General features: G+C 36.0%; 2 protein-coding genes and 1 long non-coding RNA gene across 5 annotated transcripts in view; 1 reads left to right on the forward strand and 2 right to left on the reverse strand.

Moving 5' to 3' along the window:
• LOC107288533 lies at positions 1 to 1,350 on the reverse strand. 2 transcript variants are annotated; one of them, XR_001548906.1, is made up of 3 exons: positions 1,305 to 1,350; positions 1,047 to 1,137; positions 1 to 60 (listed from the first exon to the last, which is right to left on the reverse strand). It is a non-coding gene; the product is annotated as an uncharacterized LOC107288533 (long non-coding RNA). The 2 variants fall into 2 exon arrangements; XR_001548905.1 differs by lacking the exon at positions 1 to 60 and adding an exon at positions 492 to 781.
• A 108-nt stretch (positions 1,351 to 1,458) lies between these two features.
• On the forward strand, positions 1,459 to 12,227 carry RPL7 (ribosomal protein L7). The gene is made up of 7 exons (XM_015817158.2): positions 1,459 to 1,518; positions 2,543 to 2,648; positions 3,897 to 4,063; positions 5,447 to 5,584; positions 8,633 to 8,742; positions 11,363 to 11,573; positions 12,173 to 12,227. The coding sequence occupies exons 1-6, from the start codon at positions 1,472 to 1,474 to the stop codon at positions 11,569 to 11,571; spliced, it is 777 nt and encodes a 258-aa protein (XP_015672644.1). The 5' UTR covers positions 1,459 to 1,471; the 3' UTR covers positions 11,572 to 11,573; positions 12,173 to 12,227.
• A 1,867-nt stretch (positions 12,228 to 14,094) lies between these two features.
• Positions 14,095 to 20,323, reverse strand: part of CUNH8orf89 (chromosome unknown C8orf89 homolog) — a 22,037-nt gene continuing 15,808 nt past the window's right edge. Inside the window, exons 4-8 of one of the 2 annotated variants that reach the window (XM_015817161.1) lie at positions 19,702 to 19,849; positions 18,862 to 18,930; positions 15,982 to 16,089; positions 14,993 to 15,057; positions 14,095 to 14,361 (exon numbers count right to left, since the gene is read on the reverse strand). In XM_015817161.1, coding sequence (XP_015672647.1) covers positions 14,222 to 14,361; positions 14,993 to 15,057; positions 15,982 to 16,089; positions 18,862 to 18,930; positions 19,702 to 19,849 — 530 coding nt within the window. In that variant the 3' untranslated portion in view covers positions 14,095 to 14,221. Of the gene's footprint in view, positions 14,362 to 14,992; positions 15,058 to 15,981; positions 16,090 to 18,861; positions 18,931 to 19,701; positions 19,853 to 20,323 lie in introns of both variants that reach the window. The other variant, XM_015817160.1, reaches the window with a different exon arrangement.

Genomic DNA, 20,323 nt, shown 5'->3' on the forward strand with positions numbered 1-20,323 from the left:
AAAAGGGGTGGTTTTTTAAGGTAGTTCTAGACTGCTGTTTGCTGTAACAGACAAATCCTGCTGGAAACAATGTGAAATGGGAACATTATTGAGTGGAACTCCTAATTTTCTCGACAAGTGGAGAAAACTGTGCAAATTGGAGCAAAAGATAGGCGCGTTGCTTTCTACCTGAAACAGCTTCAGTCGTCCGCAAGACCACCTCGACTAATTTTTTTCCCCATCACCATCCCCAATAACCGGAGATCTGATTAATCCGATCCACAAAGCGGACCCAAATAGATGAAGGCATTTAAAGTTGATTTAATCCTATCCCACATAAACTTCCTAGACATCTGCAGTGATTTCAAATGGAATTTACGGCCAAGAAGCATTGGGAAAGATCAAGTTCAGAAAGGATTTCTGTACCTGTGTGACGTCAAACCGGTCATTCAGCTAGATTTGGAAGGCTGAAGTTAAGGTGACCTATAGACACCAAAATTCCTAACCGGCCAATGATATAACATCAGAATGCACCTGCCTGCATGCCTCTGTGTAGAAAGACTTGCTGCTGTAGCATGTTGTAACTCGTTTTTCCTTTTGCCCTTCTAGGGTTGAAATGTATGCTGGAGAATGTAGTTTTTACATAAGCATTTGGCTTTTCTTTCATCTTTTAGGCTTTCCCATGCTTCGGATTCAGTTTACCCATTGTAATCCTAATGAATAAGATCTACTGTAAACTAAAGCCTTTCAAGTCGAGCTTCATTCCCGATGACATGATGGACAGTCTGCAGTTTTCTTGGCACTAAAATGAAAGAGGTTTGCCTTTACCAAACTTTTCAACTAGTCTTTCATCCAAATGCTAAACAAACTAGACTCTGCTTAGCTTTCAGACCCAGCCATGTGCTGCTCTTCTTACACGCACTTTGAAATTTACATGGAGTAAATAGAATAGAATATAAATCCATGTAATGTAATGTAGTCCCCATGAAGTATTCCAATTTCCATATAGTAGCCTAGTGAAAAAGGCACTTAGGAAAAGCCTTAGGAGAAAGCTCCATTTAACCAACCTGGGTCATATATACAGTAAGGACGGCATGCTGTATTCTATTCCATGTAGACGTCACTTATATGCTTCTACACGACATTCTGTTTGATTGCCTAGAAAACGAGATATAAAGAGATTAAAAAGTAGTATTATCAATAAAATCCCAAAATTAGATTACTTTAATACAATGATAAATAATGTACTTTAAATGTCATCCTCCCCCACTTCTTATCGCCTACCCTGGTTGGCAATAAAAACGAAAGCATGAAAAATCTTTCACCATTTGAAGGAGTCATAACAGCTTCCGCGTTCGTTTCAGCACTAATCTGGCCACCAAGTGGACGCCTTGGTGCAGGCGTTAATTTAGACAGCTAAGCAGGAACAGGGGCTTCTCATTCAGCAGTCCCTTCTATTGGCCCGCCAAGCGACAGTTTATGTACTCTGCGCATGCTCCCCATCTTTCTTTTTCCGGTAGAGACCATGGCGGCCGAGGAGTAAGTAATCCTTTTTGAGAGGCAATCCGTTCCCATCCCCCGTATTAAGACCTTCTTTGCAGGCCTTTCTTTTTAAAAAAAGTTTCATCATGGCTTTATAACTTGGAAGGTTTCCCCTAAACTAGTGCAACAGGTGTTTGGAAGGGTTAATTAGGGAGATCCGGCTGAGAACTGGATCCCTTGCTGTAATGGGTGGCGTTGAGTGTTGTAGAAGCTTATTTTTTCAGAGCGAGAGAACTCTAAGGGAGGAGGGCATTTGCAGTCTCTCAGGTCTGCTATGCTACTTTGTTTGATTAATGATTTAGTCTAGGCTAGGGGTAGGCAACCTTGGCTCTTTTATGACTCGTGGACTTCAACTCCCAGAATTCCTGAGCCAGCGTAGCTGGCTCAGGAATTCTGGGAGTTGAAGTCCACGAGTCATAAAAGAGCCACGGTTGCCTACCCCTGGTCTAGGCCTAGTTATTGCCTTTCGGTACTGTACACGCATACAAGTGGGGCTGAATGGAAGACAGCAAGGAAGACGCTTCTGTTGTAAAAATGCCAGAATGTGGTCCTTCGCCCAAAATCAGGGATCCGGAACTCCGTGGTAATTCATCGCTGAAAATGGCAAAAAAAAACCAAAAAACCAACCTTGGAATTCTTCCTGCTTTTTCCATGATTTTTGAAAATAAATGTCTTCCAACTACTGTCAATCAGTAGTAAACCTGGTTTCGCTATAAGTTTTAGAATTATTTCAGTAAGGAAAACATGCAATAGTCACAGAATGAGCTGAAGGAAGTGGTCTTTTTCTTTGACTGATAGTGTAAGAATGATTGATGATGCATATTTGGATAATTAGAATAAATTCTATAAAAACTGCAAAAATGTACCAGATTAAGAACAAATATATCTCTGTGTTTATCTGATGTGCTTATATTTTTGAAGTTCTAGGTTTTTTTTTTAAATTGAGTACATTTTGTTATCAAACATTTTCATTTGAAATATCTTGATGTAATTTTTGTTAATTTGCTGCTTTATAATTTAGAGGAAAAAAGAAGTTGCCTTCAGTGCCAGAAAGCCTTTTAAAGAAAAGGAAGGCTTTTGCTGATTTAAAGGTCAAACGCCTGAAGAGACTGTTGGTCCAAAAGAAGGTAAATACTATATTTTTAATCTATCCCATGGGACGCTTCTTCTGACAGTTTACATAAGAGTACAGTAAAACAATAAAATCCAGTATGATTTAATAGCTAATTCTATGCTCATTTACATAGAATATAGACACATTGTGTTCGTTTGGCTTACTAGCAAGTAAATCTGTATCAAATTGCAAATTAGTACTTGACTTTTAATTAAAGTCAGAGGTTAAAATTGTTGCCATGGTATGTTTCATTTTGGTCTTAAAAGAGAATAATCAATTATAAAATGGCAAAAACTGCATTTATTTTTAGCTTTACTTTGAATTTTCTTTTAGTGTTTTATAGTTTTAGTGTGGCATCTACAGAATCCCCAAGTTTTTCCCATTTCAAACAAAACAGAGCAGCTTATCTTAAACATTCTGCTTTTATCTTGAGTGTTCAGCTTTTTTCCCTGGAATGGACTGCATTCAGTGTATTAAATAAATCCAATTTATTTGAGATTCACATACTACTTTATTTCCAAATCATTCTAGCTTCTATTCTAACATATTTTTCTTAATCAGTAATACCTTATCCTGGATCTATTTTTCTTAATATATCTTGCATATATTTTTCTTAATATATCTTTAATTTTACATGGATTGGCAAGATATATGCTAGAAAACTTTCTACTACTCAGGGTTTTGCAGCCATTCCTAAACTCTACTTTGCTAAAATAATTCCTGCTTTCACTGTTCTCTCATTGAAAATTCTTGTCTGTCCTCATCTGCTTTACATTTATATATAATGGTATTCACATTTATATATATATAATGCTTGAGCAGGGGGGTTGGGCTCCAAGGTCTCTTCCAATTCTGTTATCCTGCTTTAGTCTTGTCTTTAACTTGAATCTACCAAAAATGTGGGAACTTGCCCTTCCCTGCAAGAAAAAGGTAAAGAACTAAAGATTAAAAAGAGAGTAAGCATTCACTTTGAAATGACTTTAAACAATTGAGAGCCAGCACAAGTTGATTAGAAATGAGGAAAAATGTGTTGTTTTTTTTAAATGAATTTTCTGTCTTGGGCCTATGTTGTCTTTGAAGTGAAGCAAAAAAAAAAAATCAGTTGCAGTGTTATGACTAGAGTTAATTGAAATTCATATTCATTTGGTTTGATATCTAATTTTACCTGACAACATAGTTGTGAGATTAAATGGTAACTGGCCACTCTGATGATCTAGGGGGAGAAAAAAATAAATTTCTCAATATAATGTTCTCATTTCAGTTGCGAAAGGAGGAACGAAAACTCATTTATAAAAGAGCCCAGACCTATCATAAAGAATATAGGCAGATGTACCGTCGTGAGATTCGCATGGGACGTATGGCTCGCAAAGTTGGCAATTACTATGTACCTGCTGAACCCAAATTGGCATTTGTAATCAGGATAAGAGGGTAAGGTAAACAAGTGTAATGCTAACGTTTTTTGTAGCACTATCTAAGCCCTGGTAGGAAAGCCACTGTTAAACAGTTAATTCTAGCCAATACTAATTGGACAGTTTTATTTAGATATCAAATTTTTCCATTAAGGAGATTGTGATTATTTGTTAAATCACATTTACCTTGTCCAGTATTCAATTTAGGCACACTTTAAAGACAGTTTTAAGTACAATTTAATGCTTTATTTCTATCCCAGTATTGTACTGATTATTTATTCTTTGAAGTCACTGAGTCAGATCATTTTTGACACTGGCCTGAAGGGTGTCAAGTAAGATTTTTTTCCCCCTGTTGTAACTTAATAAGCTAAAAATTGAAGTTCAACTTCTTGCATACAAAGTGATGGTGTATTACTGATCTGTTAGTGAAAAATTGTAAATTAATAAATGTTAGGTACAAAATGAGTCTGTTATATGCAGAAGTATAGAGGATATAGAATAATATGTCAGTAGGGATGTGAAAAGTTCACTGATGCAGAAATAGAAATTTCCTTAGAACTTTGGAAATTTCTGTTCCCCCTTTAAACCCTGCCAAGTGTCCTCTGAACCAAGCTGTTGAGAGGGTGGTTCTGCAGGTGCTGGAACTAACTCCTCCAAACTGGAAGCAGTTTGAAGTGTTCTATGGGTAATCATAATTCTCTGAAAGTTTCCATGCACAAATCAGTGAGTTCTGTAGATCAATATATGTTTGCATTTCTTAAGACAGATCTGAGATCAGCCTAATTTTTCTACAAACTATGAATTAGTGCCTGCAGTTGTCAACCAATAGTCAAGTAACCAGTGTATGCTATGTTTGATCATCTATATACCTTCATAATTAATTTTCCAATTGCTTCTTAGTTTAGATCAGACATGTCAAACTCGCGACGTCACATGACGTCGCGCAACATATCGGGACAGTTTTGCCATTGCCGGCAGTGGGGTGGGCGTGGCTTCCATGTGACACATCCGGCCTGTGGGCCGGCAGTTTGACACCCCTGGTTTAGATTAATCAAGAAATGCATTTTTAGGGTATAGATATTTAAATTTCGTAGAAGAGAGTTTTGCATAGTTTTTAGCTAGATGACAGCATTTGCCTACCTTGATTGATACCATAAAAGCTAAGCAGGATTGGACCTAGTAAATGAGAGACCACTAAAAGGTGTTATGTTTAGGTAGGCTGGAATGCTGAAAAAACAAGCATATTGATGTTCCTAAGAAATAGATGGACTTGTATTCTTCAATTAAAGAACAGATTACTAATGTAGGGCAACAATTATATATATTTTATACTATGCAAGTTTATTAGTAGCAAGTACATTTGAATGTATATGCTAAAAAGAGTTTCTGTTTTGCTGTTTAGAATTAATGGTGTTAGTCCCAAGGTTCGTAAGGTACTGCAGCTCCTTCGTCTGCGACAGATCTTTAATGGGACTTTTGTGAAACTCAACAAGGCATCCATTAACATGCTGAGGATCGTTGAACCTTACATTGCTTGGGGGTAAGTTGAATCAAGTTTAGTGATTACTGTTTGATTTTTTTTAAAAGGAGATGTTATTTATTAAAATCTAATGAAATCTACTTTTTTTTAGTGCTCATATTCACTTTTCAGTAGTGTCTTTGCTGATTTGCCATTGGGAGACCAAGTACAGTCTTTGATCTAGAAGAGATTTTGCAACCCAGCCCTCAAACAACCCAGGTTTTATTATACCAGACTGTATAAGACTGGTATTTGCTAAATATAGTTATAAAGAAGCATGATCATATACTTGCTACAAGTGTTATAAGATGAAAAACTCTTACTTTATCAAGAAACTGGGGGCGTTACCAACAAATAGTATCTCATTCTTATGCTACAGAATGCTACAGAAACTTGCCATGATGGTTTTGGTCTGGCATAAATAGAGTATAATTTCTTTTTGTGTACCTGCTCATTCCTTAATGACTACAAAAGTGGATGTTCATAATGCCCTTGCTATGATTTAAAATAGAGTTTGACAGATAGAAAGTGATAACCACAGACTATAGAAGTCTGGAAGATTTGACTGGACTTCTCTCTTGATCTGCCTGTGAATAAGATACTTTGTTAGAAAATAATTGGCAAGCAGGTATTTAAATATATTTTAATAGCTACCGTATTTTTCCGTGTATAAGACTATTTTTTTCTGCAAACATCCTGTTCAAAAATCAGATTTATACACGAAAAAATAATGGTAACCTCCGCAGCCAGAGCATGCTTGTGTGGGTTCTTTACATGCCACTGCCATGCCACCTGGTACAGGAGGATATCGCTGGCCCAAGATGCCGCCTGGATGGGGAGAAAGCCGGCCCGAGATGCCGTCTGGTGCTGGAGGATGCCGCTGGTCCCACTGAAGCCCCCTTCTATGATCTGTTTTTCACCGGCTCAGCTCGGGCTGAAGCCGCAAGAGGCCCTGGGAAGCCGCCTCAGTACAGTGATTGACGGCCGAGGGAGTGGGCGGGACTAAGCCCGCAGAGCACCATCTGATTGGAGGAAGTCGCCTCCCTTTTGTGATGGTACCGAGAAGTACCAGTAAGCGAACATCTTACTCTGCTAAATTTAAACTGAATATAATCAGTTATGCAAAGGAGCATGGAAACAGAGCTGCAGGGAAACAGTTTGGACCACCTCCCACTGAGTATATGATCAGACAGTGGAGAAAACAGGAAGAACAACTCCTTAATATGCCAAAACAGAAGAAGGCCTTGAGAGGAAAACCAGCAAAATGGCTAGACTTGGAACAGAGGCTTAAGACTTAGATTATGGAGCAGCGCCAGAGTGGCTTATGTGTGTCAGCCAAGCTTATTCAGTGTCAGGCAAGAATGTTTACAAGCGAAATGAAGATTGTTGGATTTACAGGAAAGGCAAAATGGTGCTTTAATTTCATGAAGGGTTGGCAATGAGAGCACGAACAAAGTTAGCACAGAAAATGCCACCAGTTTATGAGGAAAAAATCCAACAGGTTCACTCCTATGTCATACAACTTTGGAAAAAATATCATGAAGAAAATCAGATTGGAAACATGGATGAGGTGCCTCTTAATTTTGATGTGCCTTCCAACAGAACTGTTGATATGACAGGAATCAAAACGGTGGCAATCAAAACAAGTGGTCATGAAAAGACACACTATACTGCTGTCCTTTCATGCTGTGCAGATGGTACTAAACTGCCTCCTATGCTTATCTTTAAGAGAAAAATGTATCCTAAAGAAACCATACCACCTGGCATTATTGTTCAAGTGCATGAGAAGGGATGGATGAACGAAGACATTATGGCCATTTGGTTTGCAAAGGTTTGGTCCAGAAGACCTGGAGGGCTGTTAAAGAAGCCAGCTCTACTTATCCGTTTCCGAGCACATTTAACAGAAAAGATAAAAAGGATTGCATCGGATTTGTGAACACAGCTAGCAATTATTCTTGGTGGACTTACAGGTCAGCTACAGCCTCCAGATGTTTCAATTAACAAGCCATTTAAAGCCTTGATGAGAGAAGAATGGAGTAGATGGATTGAAAAAGCAAGTGATAACTTGACACCGACAAGAAGAGTGAAAAAACCAACCATTACTGGGGTTTGCATTTGGGTTCTAAACTCATGGTGTGGTGTCAAGAAAGAGGTTATTGTGTAGTCCGTCAACAAATGTGGAATCCGCAATGCCATGGATGGAACTGAGGATGATCTCATCTATAGAGACAATGACTCAGTAGAAAGTGATGCAACAGAAGTTGAAGAAAGTGATATGTTTGAAAGTGAGAAAGAACAAAGCAGTGCTGCAATAGAAGCTGAGTAAAGAGCATACCACCCCTGCTGAGCATTGTACCAATGCTGTGGATGGCCCTGTGCATGGCCACTCGTTCTGATTGCCACTAATGATGTGGCCTGTTGTGATAGTAAGTGCTGTGCATGCCACTTGTTTTATTGCCACTAAAGATGTGGTCTGTTTTCATTGTTTTTATTACCAATAAAATAGAAAATATGCACAAAACTAAAGTTATTTAATATTTAAAATGTTGATTTCTGAATTTTTGTTTAGGAAATTGGGGGGGGGTCTTATACAAGGGTGCGACTTATAGATGGAAAAATACAGTATGTGCCTATGTACCTTACTACATAATATGTAATATTCTTAATTGTTTATATGTGCCACTTTAAAGTTAGGAACTATCGTGTTTCTCATGCTTTCAGCAGGAACATTTTTTTAAAAAAAATAGTATATAAAACAATTACGGGTTTCCCCCCCCTAGCCCTTTCCATCTTTCAGTCTAAATTTTCTGAGCAAATATTATTCCAAGTAAGGTTTTCCTCAATACCTTTAATTTTGGTGCACTGGGGGAAGTGTCATTTTCAAAAGCTTCAACCTGTAGACTTTTTAATAATGTTGTATCCCAAATGGATTTAGTATGTAAGAAGAGTAAGTACCAAATATATGCAGAATTTGGTTTTGTGCTCATTTTATTGATTGTATTTTTATTGGTCAATGATCAAAATAAAGTTCTGTCTGTAATTACACTAAAGCAATTTCTTATCTTCTAGATATCCCAACTTAAAGTCTGTGCACGAGCTGATCTATAAGCGCGGTTATGGGAAGATCAACAAGCAGCGTATAGCTTTGACGGACAACTCTCTGATTAAGAAATGCCTGAGTAAGTACATTTTACTTTGCATTGCTGCTTAAATAATGATGGTTTTAAGTTTTAGCTACACTTGTAAACCTGAGGTATATTTTCTTTGAGTTACATATTATAACTTCTCTACACAACATGGTGTGCTGGTTTGAATGTTTAATTTCTGTTGTATTTTGGGGTGTTTGTGTGTGTGTGCAAGGCTACTTTGCTTTGAAAAATTCACCCAATCCTTCTGCAGTATAATTTATATTTGCTCATATTGAGCTATCTTTTCAAATCTTGGTAACTTATTGTTTCGTGAAATAGGAGCATAAGGAACACAGCAACATAAGGTTCAGAATAGCCAGAATAAGATTTTAGAATGTCAAGATCATCTTGTTTTGCAGCATTTATATCAGGTCAAAATGTTTCAACCTATAAACATCTAACTTCATTGGAAAAGTTCTAATACTACGAATTATATTTTCTGACAATGCTAAAATCTAGTTTCATATAACATCTTGTAACCTTTAAATAATAAAATTTTTATAATGCTTAGAAGTATTATGTTTGGAAATCTACTGATAAATATTAGTCCCATTGAACTTTGAGATCTAGCAAATTAGAGGTAGAATAACAGTAAAGGTTAACAATTCCAGAAGTTTAAAATATGTAATATGCCTTTTCTAATACAGCAGGATTTAAAATAGTACATATTTAATTATAAATACCTTTTTTAATCCAAACAATAATTTGGGTATATTTGTATTTAAAAGCTGCAAAATCACAGATGTCATATTTTATGTGTGTATGTATGTATGTTAAATCAGAATAAATTATTAGTTGTATGCAAAATGTTTTGAATTTGAATCTTACAACTTTTTGATGAACTTGTAAGATGAGTTTGAAATGGTCTGAGTTTTGAACAGCTATTCCAAACATTTAAAAATTGTTCCAAACTTGAGAAAGTGCTACTTGGAGCTCAAAACAGAGTGCAAAATCAGCACTTCTGAAATGATACTTCCAAAATGGCCAAAGCAATCCATTTTGAACTTGAAACCATGTTTTCAAGCTGGTATTAGTTAGACTTTGAAACATTTTGCACATTTCTATTATTTGAAAACAATTGGCAAATTTTAAGTGAGTGTGCTTTACAGTATACTTTTTATACTATTTATACTTGGGACATTTAATGTTTCACTGCTTTAAAGTTCTCTGAATGGAAGGACTTTGTTATATAAATAGTCAGAAAAGTACTGAGCAGATGGTTTGTCAAAGGGTCAAGTGCCTAGAATGTTGCTTCACCTGGGGACTCTGGCTTGTTTTTTGTTGTAGTGTGTACAGGACTTTTACTTTTATATAAGAGCAAGCATAGGCTATATCCTTCAAATAGCATAGTCTGATTGAAATATTGATAAGATATTTTTCATGCTGGGCTTGTTATTGGTATGCGTAGTTGCATATGCACTGGCAGGTCTGTGGTGAACTGGGCTCCCTGTCATCCACACTGGGTCTCTAGATTTCTGGTTAAAGCACTTCTGCAACCTCCCATCTTCTCAGGGAAATTCAAAAGTAGAATTGCAGTTTAAGTCCTTCCAGAAAAGTGTGCCAATTTAAACATTTTACTATGTATATTAAAGTCTCAAAACTAGACTTAAATGGTAGGAGAAAAAAAGAATTTGACAGTTCATTTGAAGAAGAAATTTCTCAGATTGAGCTCCAATGAAATCCATACAGGCATATCGTGAATAGAAGGAATAGTTGAGATAACAAAGCAGAGGCAAACAAATTTCCAACATCTTAGATTACCCCATGAAGGAAATCCACAATCCTTATCTACATCTAATTCTATCTTTAGATTACAGGTAGTCTTTGACTTAATACAGTTCATTTAGTGAACATTCAAAATTATAGCGGCACTGAAAAAGGTGATTTATGACTGTTTTCCACTTACAGTGGTTGCAGCATCCCCATGGTCACATCATCAAAATTCAGACCTTGGCAACTGACTCATATATTAGGACGGTTGCAGTATCCTGGGATGATGTGATCCCCTTTCGCGACTTTCTGACAAGCAAAGTCAATGGGGAAGCCAGATTCACTTAACAACTGTTATTAAACTGAACAGCTGCACTTAACAAGTGTAGCAAGAAAAGTCGTAAAATGGGCAAAATTCACTTAACAACTGTCTCAGCAAGGGAAATTTCGGGCTCAATTGTGGTCATAAATTGAGGAGTACCTGTACTGTTATTTTTTGTGGTTCCCCAGTTACAGCTTTTGGGGCTTTGGGGCTTTGCTTGCTTAGCTTCTTGCTGTCTGGAAGAAAACTATTTTGCTCTTACCATTAGGGAGAAGGCACAACAAAAGCAAAACAGAATATTCTTTCTTCTTTAAAGGCCACCAGAGACAGGAATGTTCCTATTTTGCTTGGTTCTTCAGAGTTTCATTTGTTCTCAGGACACCATCTTTACTGATGGTGTAGATTTGATTGACAGATTTCCTTTTAACTGTTTCATGTCTGAACCTGCCACAATGGGAAAGTTGAAATATTTTGACCATGGTAGAAATAACCAGACTCAGTATGTTTAACATGCCTTTCATGAGCAAGTGAAAGCATTTTGCAGGCTGAATATTTTCTGGTGTTCATTTTAATTTTCAGAAAAATATGGCATTATTTGCATGGAAGACTTGATCCATGAAATCTATACCGTTGGCAAAAACTTCAAAGCTGCAAACAACTTTCTCTGGCCATTCAAGCTATCTTCTCCGAGGGGTGGAATGAAGAAGAAAACAACTCATTTTGTAGAAGGTGGTGATGCAGGAAACAGAGAGGACCAGATTAACAGGATGATTAGGAGGATGAATTAATGGTATGATACAGTTAATTACATTTCCAACATAACAAATTTTGATTCCTTCAATTTTTTATTAGTGTTATGTTGTGAATTCTACATTTTAAATAAATACCAGAAAAGGAATTGGGTTTTTTTCCTTAATGTGTTATAAATGTTGCCTTTCTGCTTAAAAGAAGTTAAAGAACAGTTTAATATCAAACAGCTATCTCAGTCTCATAGGTGTGTGGAATATTCAAGTTGTATATATATGCTTTGTGAAAAATAGAGCTGTAAGGGAGGGAAGAATTGATTAAATTTTTATTGAGGCATAAGATAAAATTATTAAACTTTTAGTTACAACCTTGTCTATTCTAATTTTATTTTAAATAAAATTTAGCTTTTGTGCTGGCTGTAGCCAATCCTTCATCTAGTTGCCATCTGCTTTGTAGAATATAACCCTGAAAGTACCACTCAAAAGATCCTCTGTGGTCCTTGATTCAGAAATAGGGAAGTAAATGCAGTATATTATATTGGTGATTTTCAGAAATTTTAATACATTACCTGTATTCATTTTTTTCTCAGTGAAATGTGATTTGTTTTCTGCTTTTTAAGTGTTAATATCTCTTCTCTTCTAGAGGCTCAGAAGATGACTGCTCTACACATTGTTAATAAAGAGAACTATGAAAATTGCTTCCACTCTTAAATTCTTTTACTGATATATGAGGTGCTGCTGAATATTCTGATTCCACTGAATATGATTAGGTAGTACAATAATGAAGTGAATGTTGTAATTAAATATCCTAAGAGTCATAAGATAACTTAAATGTACAGATACAAAGTGTATCTGTACAGTGCATAAAGACAGATGACGACTTATATTATCTAACATTTGACACCTGTTTTGCCAAAGTAAGAGTTTTAGCTAAGTAGTGTGCCGTTATGTTAAATAACTTGCTCATTGATCTCATACATTGCCTGTGCATTTCAAACACATATACTTAGTCCTGTTTCTTTCAATAAACCAGTGGGATAAGCTAATGGAACTATAATTCAGTTACTGGAAAGCATGCATGCTTTATATTATTTGGTTAACTTAATTGCTGAATAGCCTCTATAGTAATACCATAAATAATTTCTCACTGTATACCTTTTTAGTCAGGAAGTTCTTTTCTAATTAAATCAGGGTTTGGCATCTAGCTATTTTTCTTTTGGGCGTCCAGATGGCATTGCCTACAAAGAGAATGGGGCCCTGTGTAAAAGTAAAGTAAAACATGATATAGTATAATAATTAAATTCTGATTAAGCTGCTTGTCAATCATTGGGCTATTAAGTATTAAGAATAATACCGGGATTTTTTCCCAATACTTGGACATGAGATAAGGAAAAAGTTCCATAGTGGAGCAAGGAAAGGAGTGGTCTCTTCTTTTGTATTAAATGTTTAAATACAGAACACTAAAATGAAATTGACTGCATACCACATCCAGTCCCTTGGCTGTCCCTGTCTGGCTCCCATGAGGCAAATTAGGCATTAGAAATTAAATGTAAATAAGTAAATAATTGTAATGCTACAGTTGTGCGCAATTAAATTCAGCCTGTTGGTTTGGTAGTCCACAACAATTTCTCATGGGGCCCCTTGGGAAAATCAATTGCCCATTCCTGGGTGCTATGCTTTCATAAATGTGCAAATGTACTTTTAAGTTGCTAACAAGTCAGTTTAAACTCTAGCATTCTTAATGAAATAATCACAGTGGGTCTTTTCATATATTAACAATGGCTTGTTGAATAAACAAATAGCTGATTTCAGACAACATGGTAAAATAGAATTAAACCACATTGCAGATTATGGTATCTATCCCGATGCTGCCTTAGCAAGCTTCACCCAGGTGTGGTGCATGAATGCAGCCATTAGCAATTAAATAGTGGGGAAAGGAGGAAATGCCTAAAACTTTAGAAATATGTTCAGGATTGAAAGATCTGAAGCAGCTAATAATTGCAGGAAATAGACAATAAATATTTCCTATTCCTCTCTTGTATTCTGCATATTCTGGGGTTTATTATTAGGTTTATGATCTTTGCATTATTGCAAGCAAGGACTATATAGATAGTTTTATTTATTTATTACATTTCTGTGCTGCCCATCTTGCTATTCAAAGTGTTATAATTTAATAAAATCAGTTTGCTTTAGTGATTGAGGCATAAAGTTAGAAGCCAGAACATTGAGTCCCACCTTAAACACAAAGCTGGCTGGTTGACCTTGGCCAATCACTCGACCCTAGGAAGAGGAGGTAGTGGCAAAATACTTCTGAAATAAAACAGTAGGCAGTCTCCAAGAATCAAAATAAACTTATTTGCATACTTAGATGAAAAACAACTTACTAATCACAATGACTAGCTTTGCATAGTAGTATGGCTAGGTCATGGTTATGCTTGCTGGGAGTCTGAAATCTTAAACGCTTTGTAGCAGGTTAGAGAAGGTTGAAAGATGAGAAGTTGTACTCCCATTTTGAGGAACAACAGTTTTTAAACAACTCAAATTGATTTGAACAATGACTATATAATTGACAATACATTTATTAAGCATCAATTTTTTCTTTAACTGTGATTCACTGACAACACTATATGTTAAAGGAAATCAAACAAAAACATCTAATTGCAAAGGAGCCTGCTCCTTGCATGATAGAGATCTATGCCTCTTGTTTCTTGGTCTTCCTTATTTTTCTGGTTTTCTCTTCATGAATTGTTGTGCATTCAAGAGCAGCTAAATCAGCAAGCCTCTGAAGGAACTGAGATGGGGCTCCATTGACAGGATCAGCAAATTGGTAATCTAAGAAGAAAAAAAGATTTTATTTGATTGCCTACTGATTTTATTTAATGATAAGTGTCTAAAAACATGTGAAAAATACAGTCTTTGGGTCATAAATCAACTGAAGATTCCAGTGATATGTTCCAGTCCTTTTGGCCACAATAGAGAAATGGTTTACCAGTGCTTAACCCCTGCACAGCTATGTCTATGAGCCTACTTTGATCATCAGAATGTTTTCTCTCCCATAGGATCTACACTTTACAGTATGGGGGAAACGATTCTGGATTCCATTCCTTGCCCATATTTTAGAGAAAGTAATATTCAATAGTGAATGTAGAAACAGGAAGAAGACTTCACAATGTGTGAGAGGACAGGTTGCCTGCAGAATGGCTAACACCTGTGCTGCTGTTGTCCCTTTCAAGCCTTGTAGAAGTGTATAAGTAGGAAATAGTGGGAATAGGGAGCAATGAGTACTAGCCTTTGAGTGCTTGTATGTTGCCAAGGGACCTATGTGGTTCTGTTGGCCCTCTTGGATTTTGGAGCCCACTGACTTGGGTATATATAAAAGAACCTGTGATACAATGAAATACGGTGAATACTAATTTGTTTTATTTTTTAAAATAAAGGCAGGAGTAGGAAATGCCTCTTTTACCAGTTCTGTACTTGGGCCTTCCTGGAAATGAAGCCAGTCTGGAACACTGATTGTGTTTTTTCAACCTATAAATGTGCAAGAACATATTGAATAGCATATTTTAATTACTAGTAATTATCTGTTTGTATGAAGTCAGAGGTGTGGAAGGAAATTAAAACATTGATTTAGTAATATACAGAAATATTTCTCATGATATGATTCAGTAGCCATCACCCACATTTTAAATGGTACTGTATTTTTAATAAGTACTGAAATTGTAGTTTGAGATACAGAATTATAGAAAGTCAAATGCTGACATACTACAAACCATTTTGGAGGTTTAATATTGCTGACAATAGTATTTTTACTTCATTAGAATATTTTCTTTAACATTTATTGATTACATTTTCATTCTTGCTTTTATTTCAGGAGCTCAAAATGATTTAAATTTTGGAAAAAGACTCACTATCCCAAAGTCATTCAGTGCTTCCTGATCAGTGGGGTTTACTCCCAGATCAGAGTGTAACATTTAATCAGTTCTTATTTGTTTGTATGAAGAATGTTTGTGATTTTTATTCAGATGCAGTACAGTGTATTCCCAAAATTTACCAGATATAATCAGTCAAGTATGAAAAGGAGTTTTAAGATTTTTTTTAAATCTTAAGCTTTTATTTATATCACTAGAATAACTCCTAAATTTATAACAAGTGACATGTGAAATCTGAATTGTTGAAACCAAGCAGCTATGCTACTATACTATATCTCAACCACATTCAAAAATAGCACTTAGGTAATAGCCTAGTAAAAAAACAAAACCTAACTTCCAGCATTACACTACAGCATGCGTGTCAAACTCGCCATGTCATGTGACGTGACGTATTGCAACTCTTTTTGCATTGTCAGCAATGGGGTGGGTGCGGCTTCGGTATGATGAAACCGGGCCGTGGGCCAGCAGTTTGACACCCCTGCACTAGAGAGTTAGCTATATTTGCCCTTTCAAACCACCTTACCTCACAACACCCAACTCTCCAGCTTGACAGTGTGGTTCAGAATTCTTCAGAGGTGCTGGTATCCGAGGCACCTCTTTTTTGTTTGGGCTTTCCATGGCAATGTCACCCCTACAAAGAATGATAATATATCACAGGCGTGAGTGTATTAAATCTGTCTTCTAAAATCACTTATTTTTCACAATTTGTTATGTGGAAAGTGCTTATGGCCCTGTATCTTCTAGATCAGTGTTTCTTAACCTTTGCAACTTTAGGATGTGTGAACTTCAACTCGTAGAATTCCCCAGCCAGTATCTTAACGCTTGTTAAGGTTGAGAAACACTAATCTAAATATTTGAACTATGGCCCCCAGAGTGCATAACCAACTGGCAATGCTGGCTAAGATTAAGTACAATTGAAATGAAATAATATCTAGAAGCACCAAGCAAAGTATTTGAGAAAACTGTATTATGAGCATATTCAATTACATACAATTTATTCTTTACCATATCTGATACTTTAAGCTATACTGAATTCAATTGTGACCATCTCCCTAATATTTGGTATTGCACAATAAATACCAACTAAAATATTTGGTAAAGGAACTCTATGCTGGGAAGCTTGAATAGATAATATTTTGCCTTGGAGATAATGATTTCCACAAGGTAACCTAGATTTCTGATAACTATATAGGCAAGTCCATATAGTTTTCTTGGCAAATAGTCCAGTTTGCCATTGCTTTCTTCTGTCTTAGTTTTGATTTTCCAGTCTAATCTACAACTCTGGAATTTCCTGGTGGCTTTCCATCCAAATACTAATCAAATTTGATCTTGATTAGTTGATTAGCTCTGATTTAATTACATCAGCCACAGTTGGTTAGGTGCTGCCATCTATTGGATAGGTCATAATGAGCTATTTCAAAGTACCACTCTTGTATAATCTTTAATGTACAATTACACAACTGATGAACACCAGGATGCACTTTTATCTTCCAACCACAATTATTAGAAAGGTGGGTTCAACTGCCAATTGTTAAATTTTCTGGAACTTTTGAACCAATAGAAATAATTGCTAAACAGGTAAGTTGTTTTATGGCCAGTGGCAAGGCATAGTAGCAGCGGTGGAGCCAGCAATGTTGGTGAAACCCAGAGGCATTGGATTTTTTATTTTTTTTTGAAAGCTGGCTCATTACCAGCACACCACTGGCCAGACCCATGACATCTGAAATACATTTTATTTAATTTGACAAAGCAACAGTTTTGTCTCTCCAACACTAAATGAATCTTGAACATGCTGAAATCCAAGAGAAAGTAGTAATATAACTCAATTAAACTATTGACATGTTTTGAAATCCTATTTATGTACTTGTCTTCCCCTTGTTTTCTATATTCTCCTTTTCTCAAAATATTTTCATATCTAGAAGTTTGGCTGCAATGGTTTTATTTAAAAAAAACCATGAATTTGTAGAACATCTATTTATTGAATCATGTAAAAATACCAACATTAAACTCAACAGATATTAACAGATTTTTATTAAAAACACTATTTTTAACAAAAAATGAGAATAACATTTTAATTTTTTGCAAATATCTTCAATATCTGGCCAGTAATTTGATTTTGTGGACCCTCCAGAGTCTTTGGACCATACTTTAAAAAATGCTGACTTCGATGGTTGCAGCAGTAGTAATAGTTTTATTTATTATGTGCTTATCACTAACTGCAATACATGAAAGAAAACTAAAAGAATACATTTCAATTTATCATAAAATAAAATAATATGAGCCACTTTTAAAGTAGAAGGCTCATAACTGTTTAATTAGATCAGACCAGAAAATGAAGTCTACAGGAAGACCAGTACTATACTTCATTTAGATTGGTTAAAATAAGAGAATCTTGCAAGTCAGATTATGCTTTACCTCTACTCTTTATGCCTCAAAGACCTAGGGAGATGCTTGCTTGAGCTGCTTATGAATATTATCTTGCAGGACTTAAGAACTTTTCAGTCTCCAGAGGTTGTGGGTATTCCAACATTGGAGGTTTTTAAGAAGGGATTGGACAATGATTTGTCTGAAATGGCATAGGGTTTCCTGCTTTGAGCAGGGGTTGGACTAGAAGACCTCTAAGGTCCCATCCAATTCTGTTATTTTGTTCTGTTACTCAGCTTCTTTATCTAGGTAACAGTTCTTACATATTTCTTGTTCTGTACAATAACCTATAAAATACCTTTTATATATTTAAAATGACAGGTAAGTTTTTTAAAAAAATAATAAACCAACTCCATTGGGGCCCATGTAAAAGAAGAATGATCATGTTTTTAATTTTTTAAATGATCTGATTCCAAGTGTATAAGCTACCTTTTATATTGGCTTTTAGAACAATATATACCAGAAACAGACTATCTACTTCCATTGCTTTTACTATGCCTTTCTGTCAGCTCTGATTCCTGGCAAAATCTCTGAAATTTTCTTGGCAAGCTGTTTCAGAAGTAGTTTGTCATTGCCTGCTTCTTAGGACTGAGAGAGAATGACTGGCCCAAGGTCCCCAGCTGGCCTTTTGCCCAAGCTGGGACTGGAACTCACAAGTTTCCTGTTTTTTAGCTTGATGCTTAACCACTACACCAAATTGGCTCTTGATCTTAAGCTTTGCAGGCTTGCAGTTGACCCATTTGAGGAACAAAGAAGAGTGAAAATGTGAAGGATCAGAACAGATCTTTTCAGATCTCTGAATTCTTCCAAAAGCAACTGTCTCCTAAAAATGACAAAAAAATTGTCCTCACCCATACCAGTGATATTCTGGGGCTGTAAAATAGGTGTGTAAGTAATATATGTGGCCTACAATTTGCTCACATAAGGAACATAATATTACAGTAAAACGAATTCCTTTCAATAAGAAATGAAGCCTTACCTGCTTTTGTAGTAGCCTTCAAAAAGCAAATATAAAGGTGGCAATCTGGAATCTTCATTACTATCAGAGCTACAATGATGAAAATAACAATAAAGATTAGTATAGCAGCTGAAACACTTAGGAAATTGACAATGATGACTTATCAGTGTCCCATTTCCTTCTTTCCCTTTGATTTACCCAACAGAGTAAACTTCTACTGACTCTAGACAGTAATGAATATTGCAAATTAGCTTTATTGTTGCCTTAGCCAGGTGGTTTTTGAACTGCTATCATTTTAGCTTATTGAATGTTTTATCACAGTCTGTTTGTTCAGATGTTATTTTAAAAGAATTTTAATAGCTTATCATGAACTGCTTTGGGTATAATTTACTGGAAACTTGGTAAGAGTAAAAGCCTTAAACTGAGGCCCTTTATGGCCTACACATTATTTTTATTTTTACTTTTTTCTTTAAAAAAAATCAAGCATTAGGACCAACTCCTGGAATATGGGTAACAATCTGAGTATATAAGAAAGTATTTTACTCAGGAATAGCATTTTGACAACAATTATAGTGACTCTGGGTGCTAACCCTTATACTGCTCTAATTTCTAAAGACTGTCACAATTAACATCAGAAATACAAATAGTGTGATAATGGGATCATTAGTGATCCATGCTTCATGAGAGCTGTTCATATCCATTCTTTGTAAAATATTTTGATGGTATCAAATAAACTATCCAAATAGGGATAATTTGGAAATGAAATGGCACTTATGATTCTGTAAATTATTCTTTGCAGTGCAATCTGAGAAATAACATTTGCATATTCCTCATGTTAAAACCCAAAGTAAAGTAACATACCTGTTTGGAAATTGTTTAGCACAACTTTGTGTCTTTTGTATAACAGGAAGGGGATTTGGTATTGTAGGATATTTCTCCATACTCTGAGAAAGACACGCCATTGCAGTATTTTCATTGGAATCACTCAAGTCATATGCAGAAACATACTCTGCTTAGGGAAATAATTCAAAATAGGAAACATGAAATATCACATCAAAACTTCAAATAATCTAACCTCAATTATAAATGCATAGAAATCAAGCACACTGAAATCAATGGGAGAAATATGTCCAGGGTAAATAAGGACATGTTTACCTAGAGATACTTTCAACTTGGCTGTCTAGGGAAAAAAAACACCAAAACTACAACAGAAACAATCCTCAACAATGGGCGCACCTTCTATGAAATCATATTTAGGTATCTAAGTGCTTAAACCAAAATAGAAGAGAAGGGGCGTTGGTCTTACCTGAACGCCATTTCTCAGCATGATGATGGATAATCCACTTGATTGGGTTTCCTGAAGTCCCTTGTACCCAATAAGACTAAGTCTGAGATAGCCACGCCTCCTGCCTGGCCGCACATGCCCAGTTCAGACGGAGGCGAAAGCAACAGACAAAGTCAGGCGTGTTGTTCTCCAGACCCC

The sequence above is a fragment of the Protobothrops mucrosquamatus genome, unplaced genomic scaffold (assembly GCF_001527695.2).
Source record: "Protobothrops mucrosquamatus isolate PMUCROS unplaced genomic scaffold, P.Mucros_1.0 scaffold556, whole genome shotgun sequence".
Lineage (NCBI taxonomy): Eukaryota > Metazoa > Chordata > Lepidosauria > Squamata > Viperidae > Protobothrops > Protobothrops mucrosquamatus.

What these genes read in the sequence shown, in the direction of transcription:
- RPL7 (XM_015817158.2), top strand. Translation starts at nt 1,472, where the DNA reads ATGCTCCCCATCTTTCTTTTTCCGGTAGAGACCATGGCGGCCGAGGA. An exon ending in GACTGTTGGTCCAAAAGAAG is followed by an intron (nt 2,649 to 3,896) that starts GTAAATACTATA and finishes TTCTCATTTCAG; the next exon opens with TTGCGAAAGGAGGAACGAAA. An exon ending in TCTGATTAAGAAATGCCTGA is followed by an intron (nt 8,743 to 11,362) that starts GTAAGTACATTT and finishes TTTAATTTTCAG; the next exon opens with AAAAATATGGCATTATTTGC.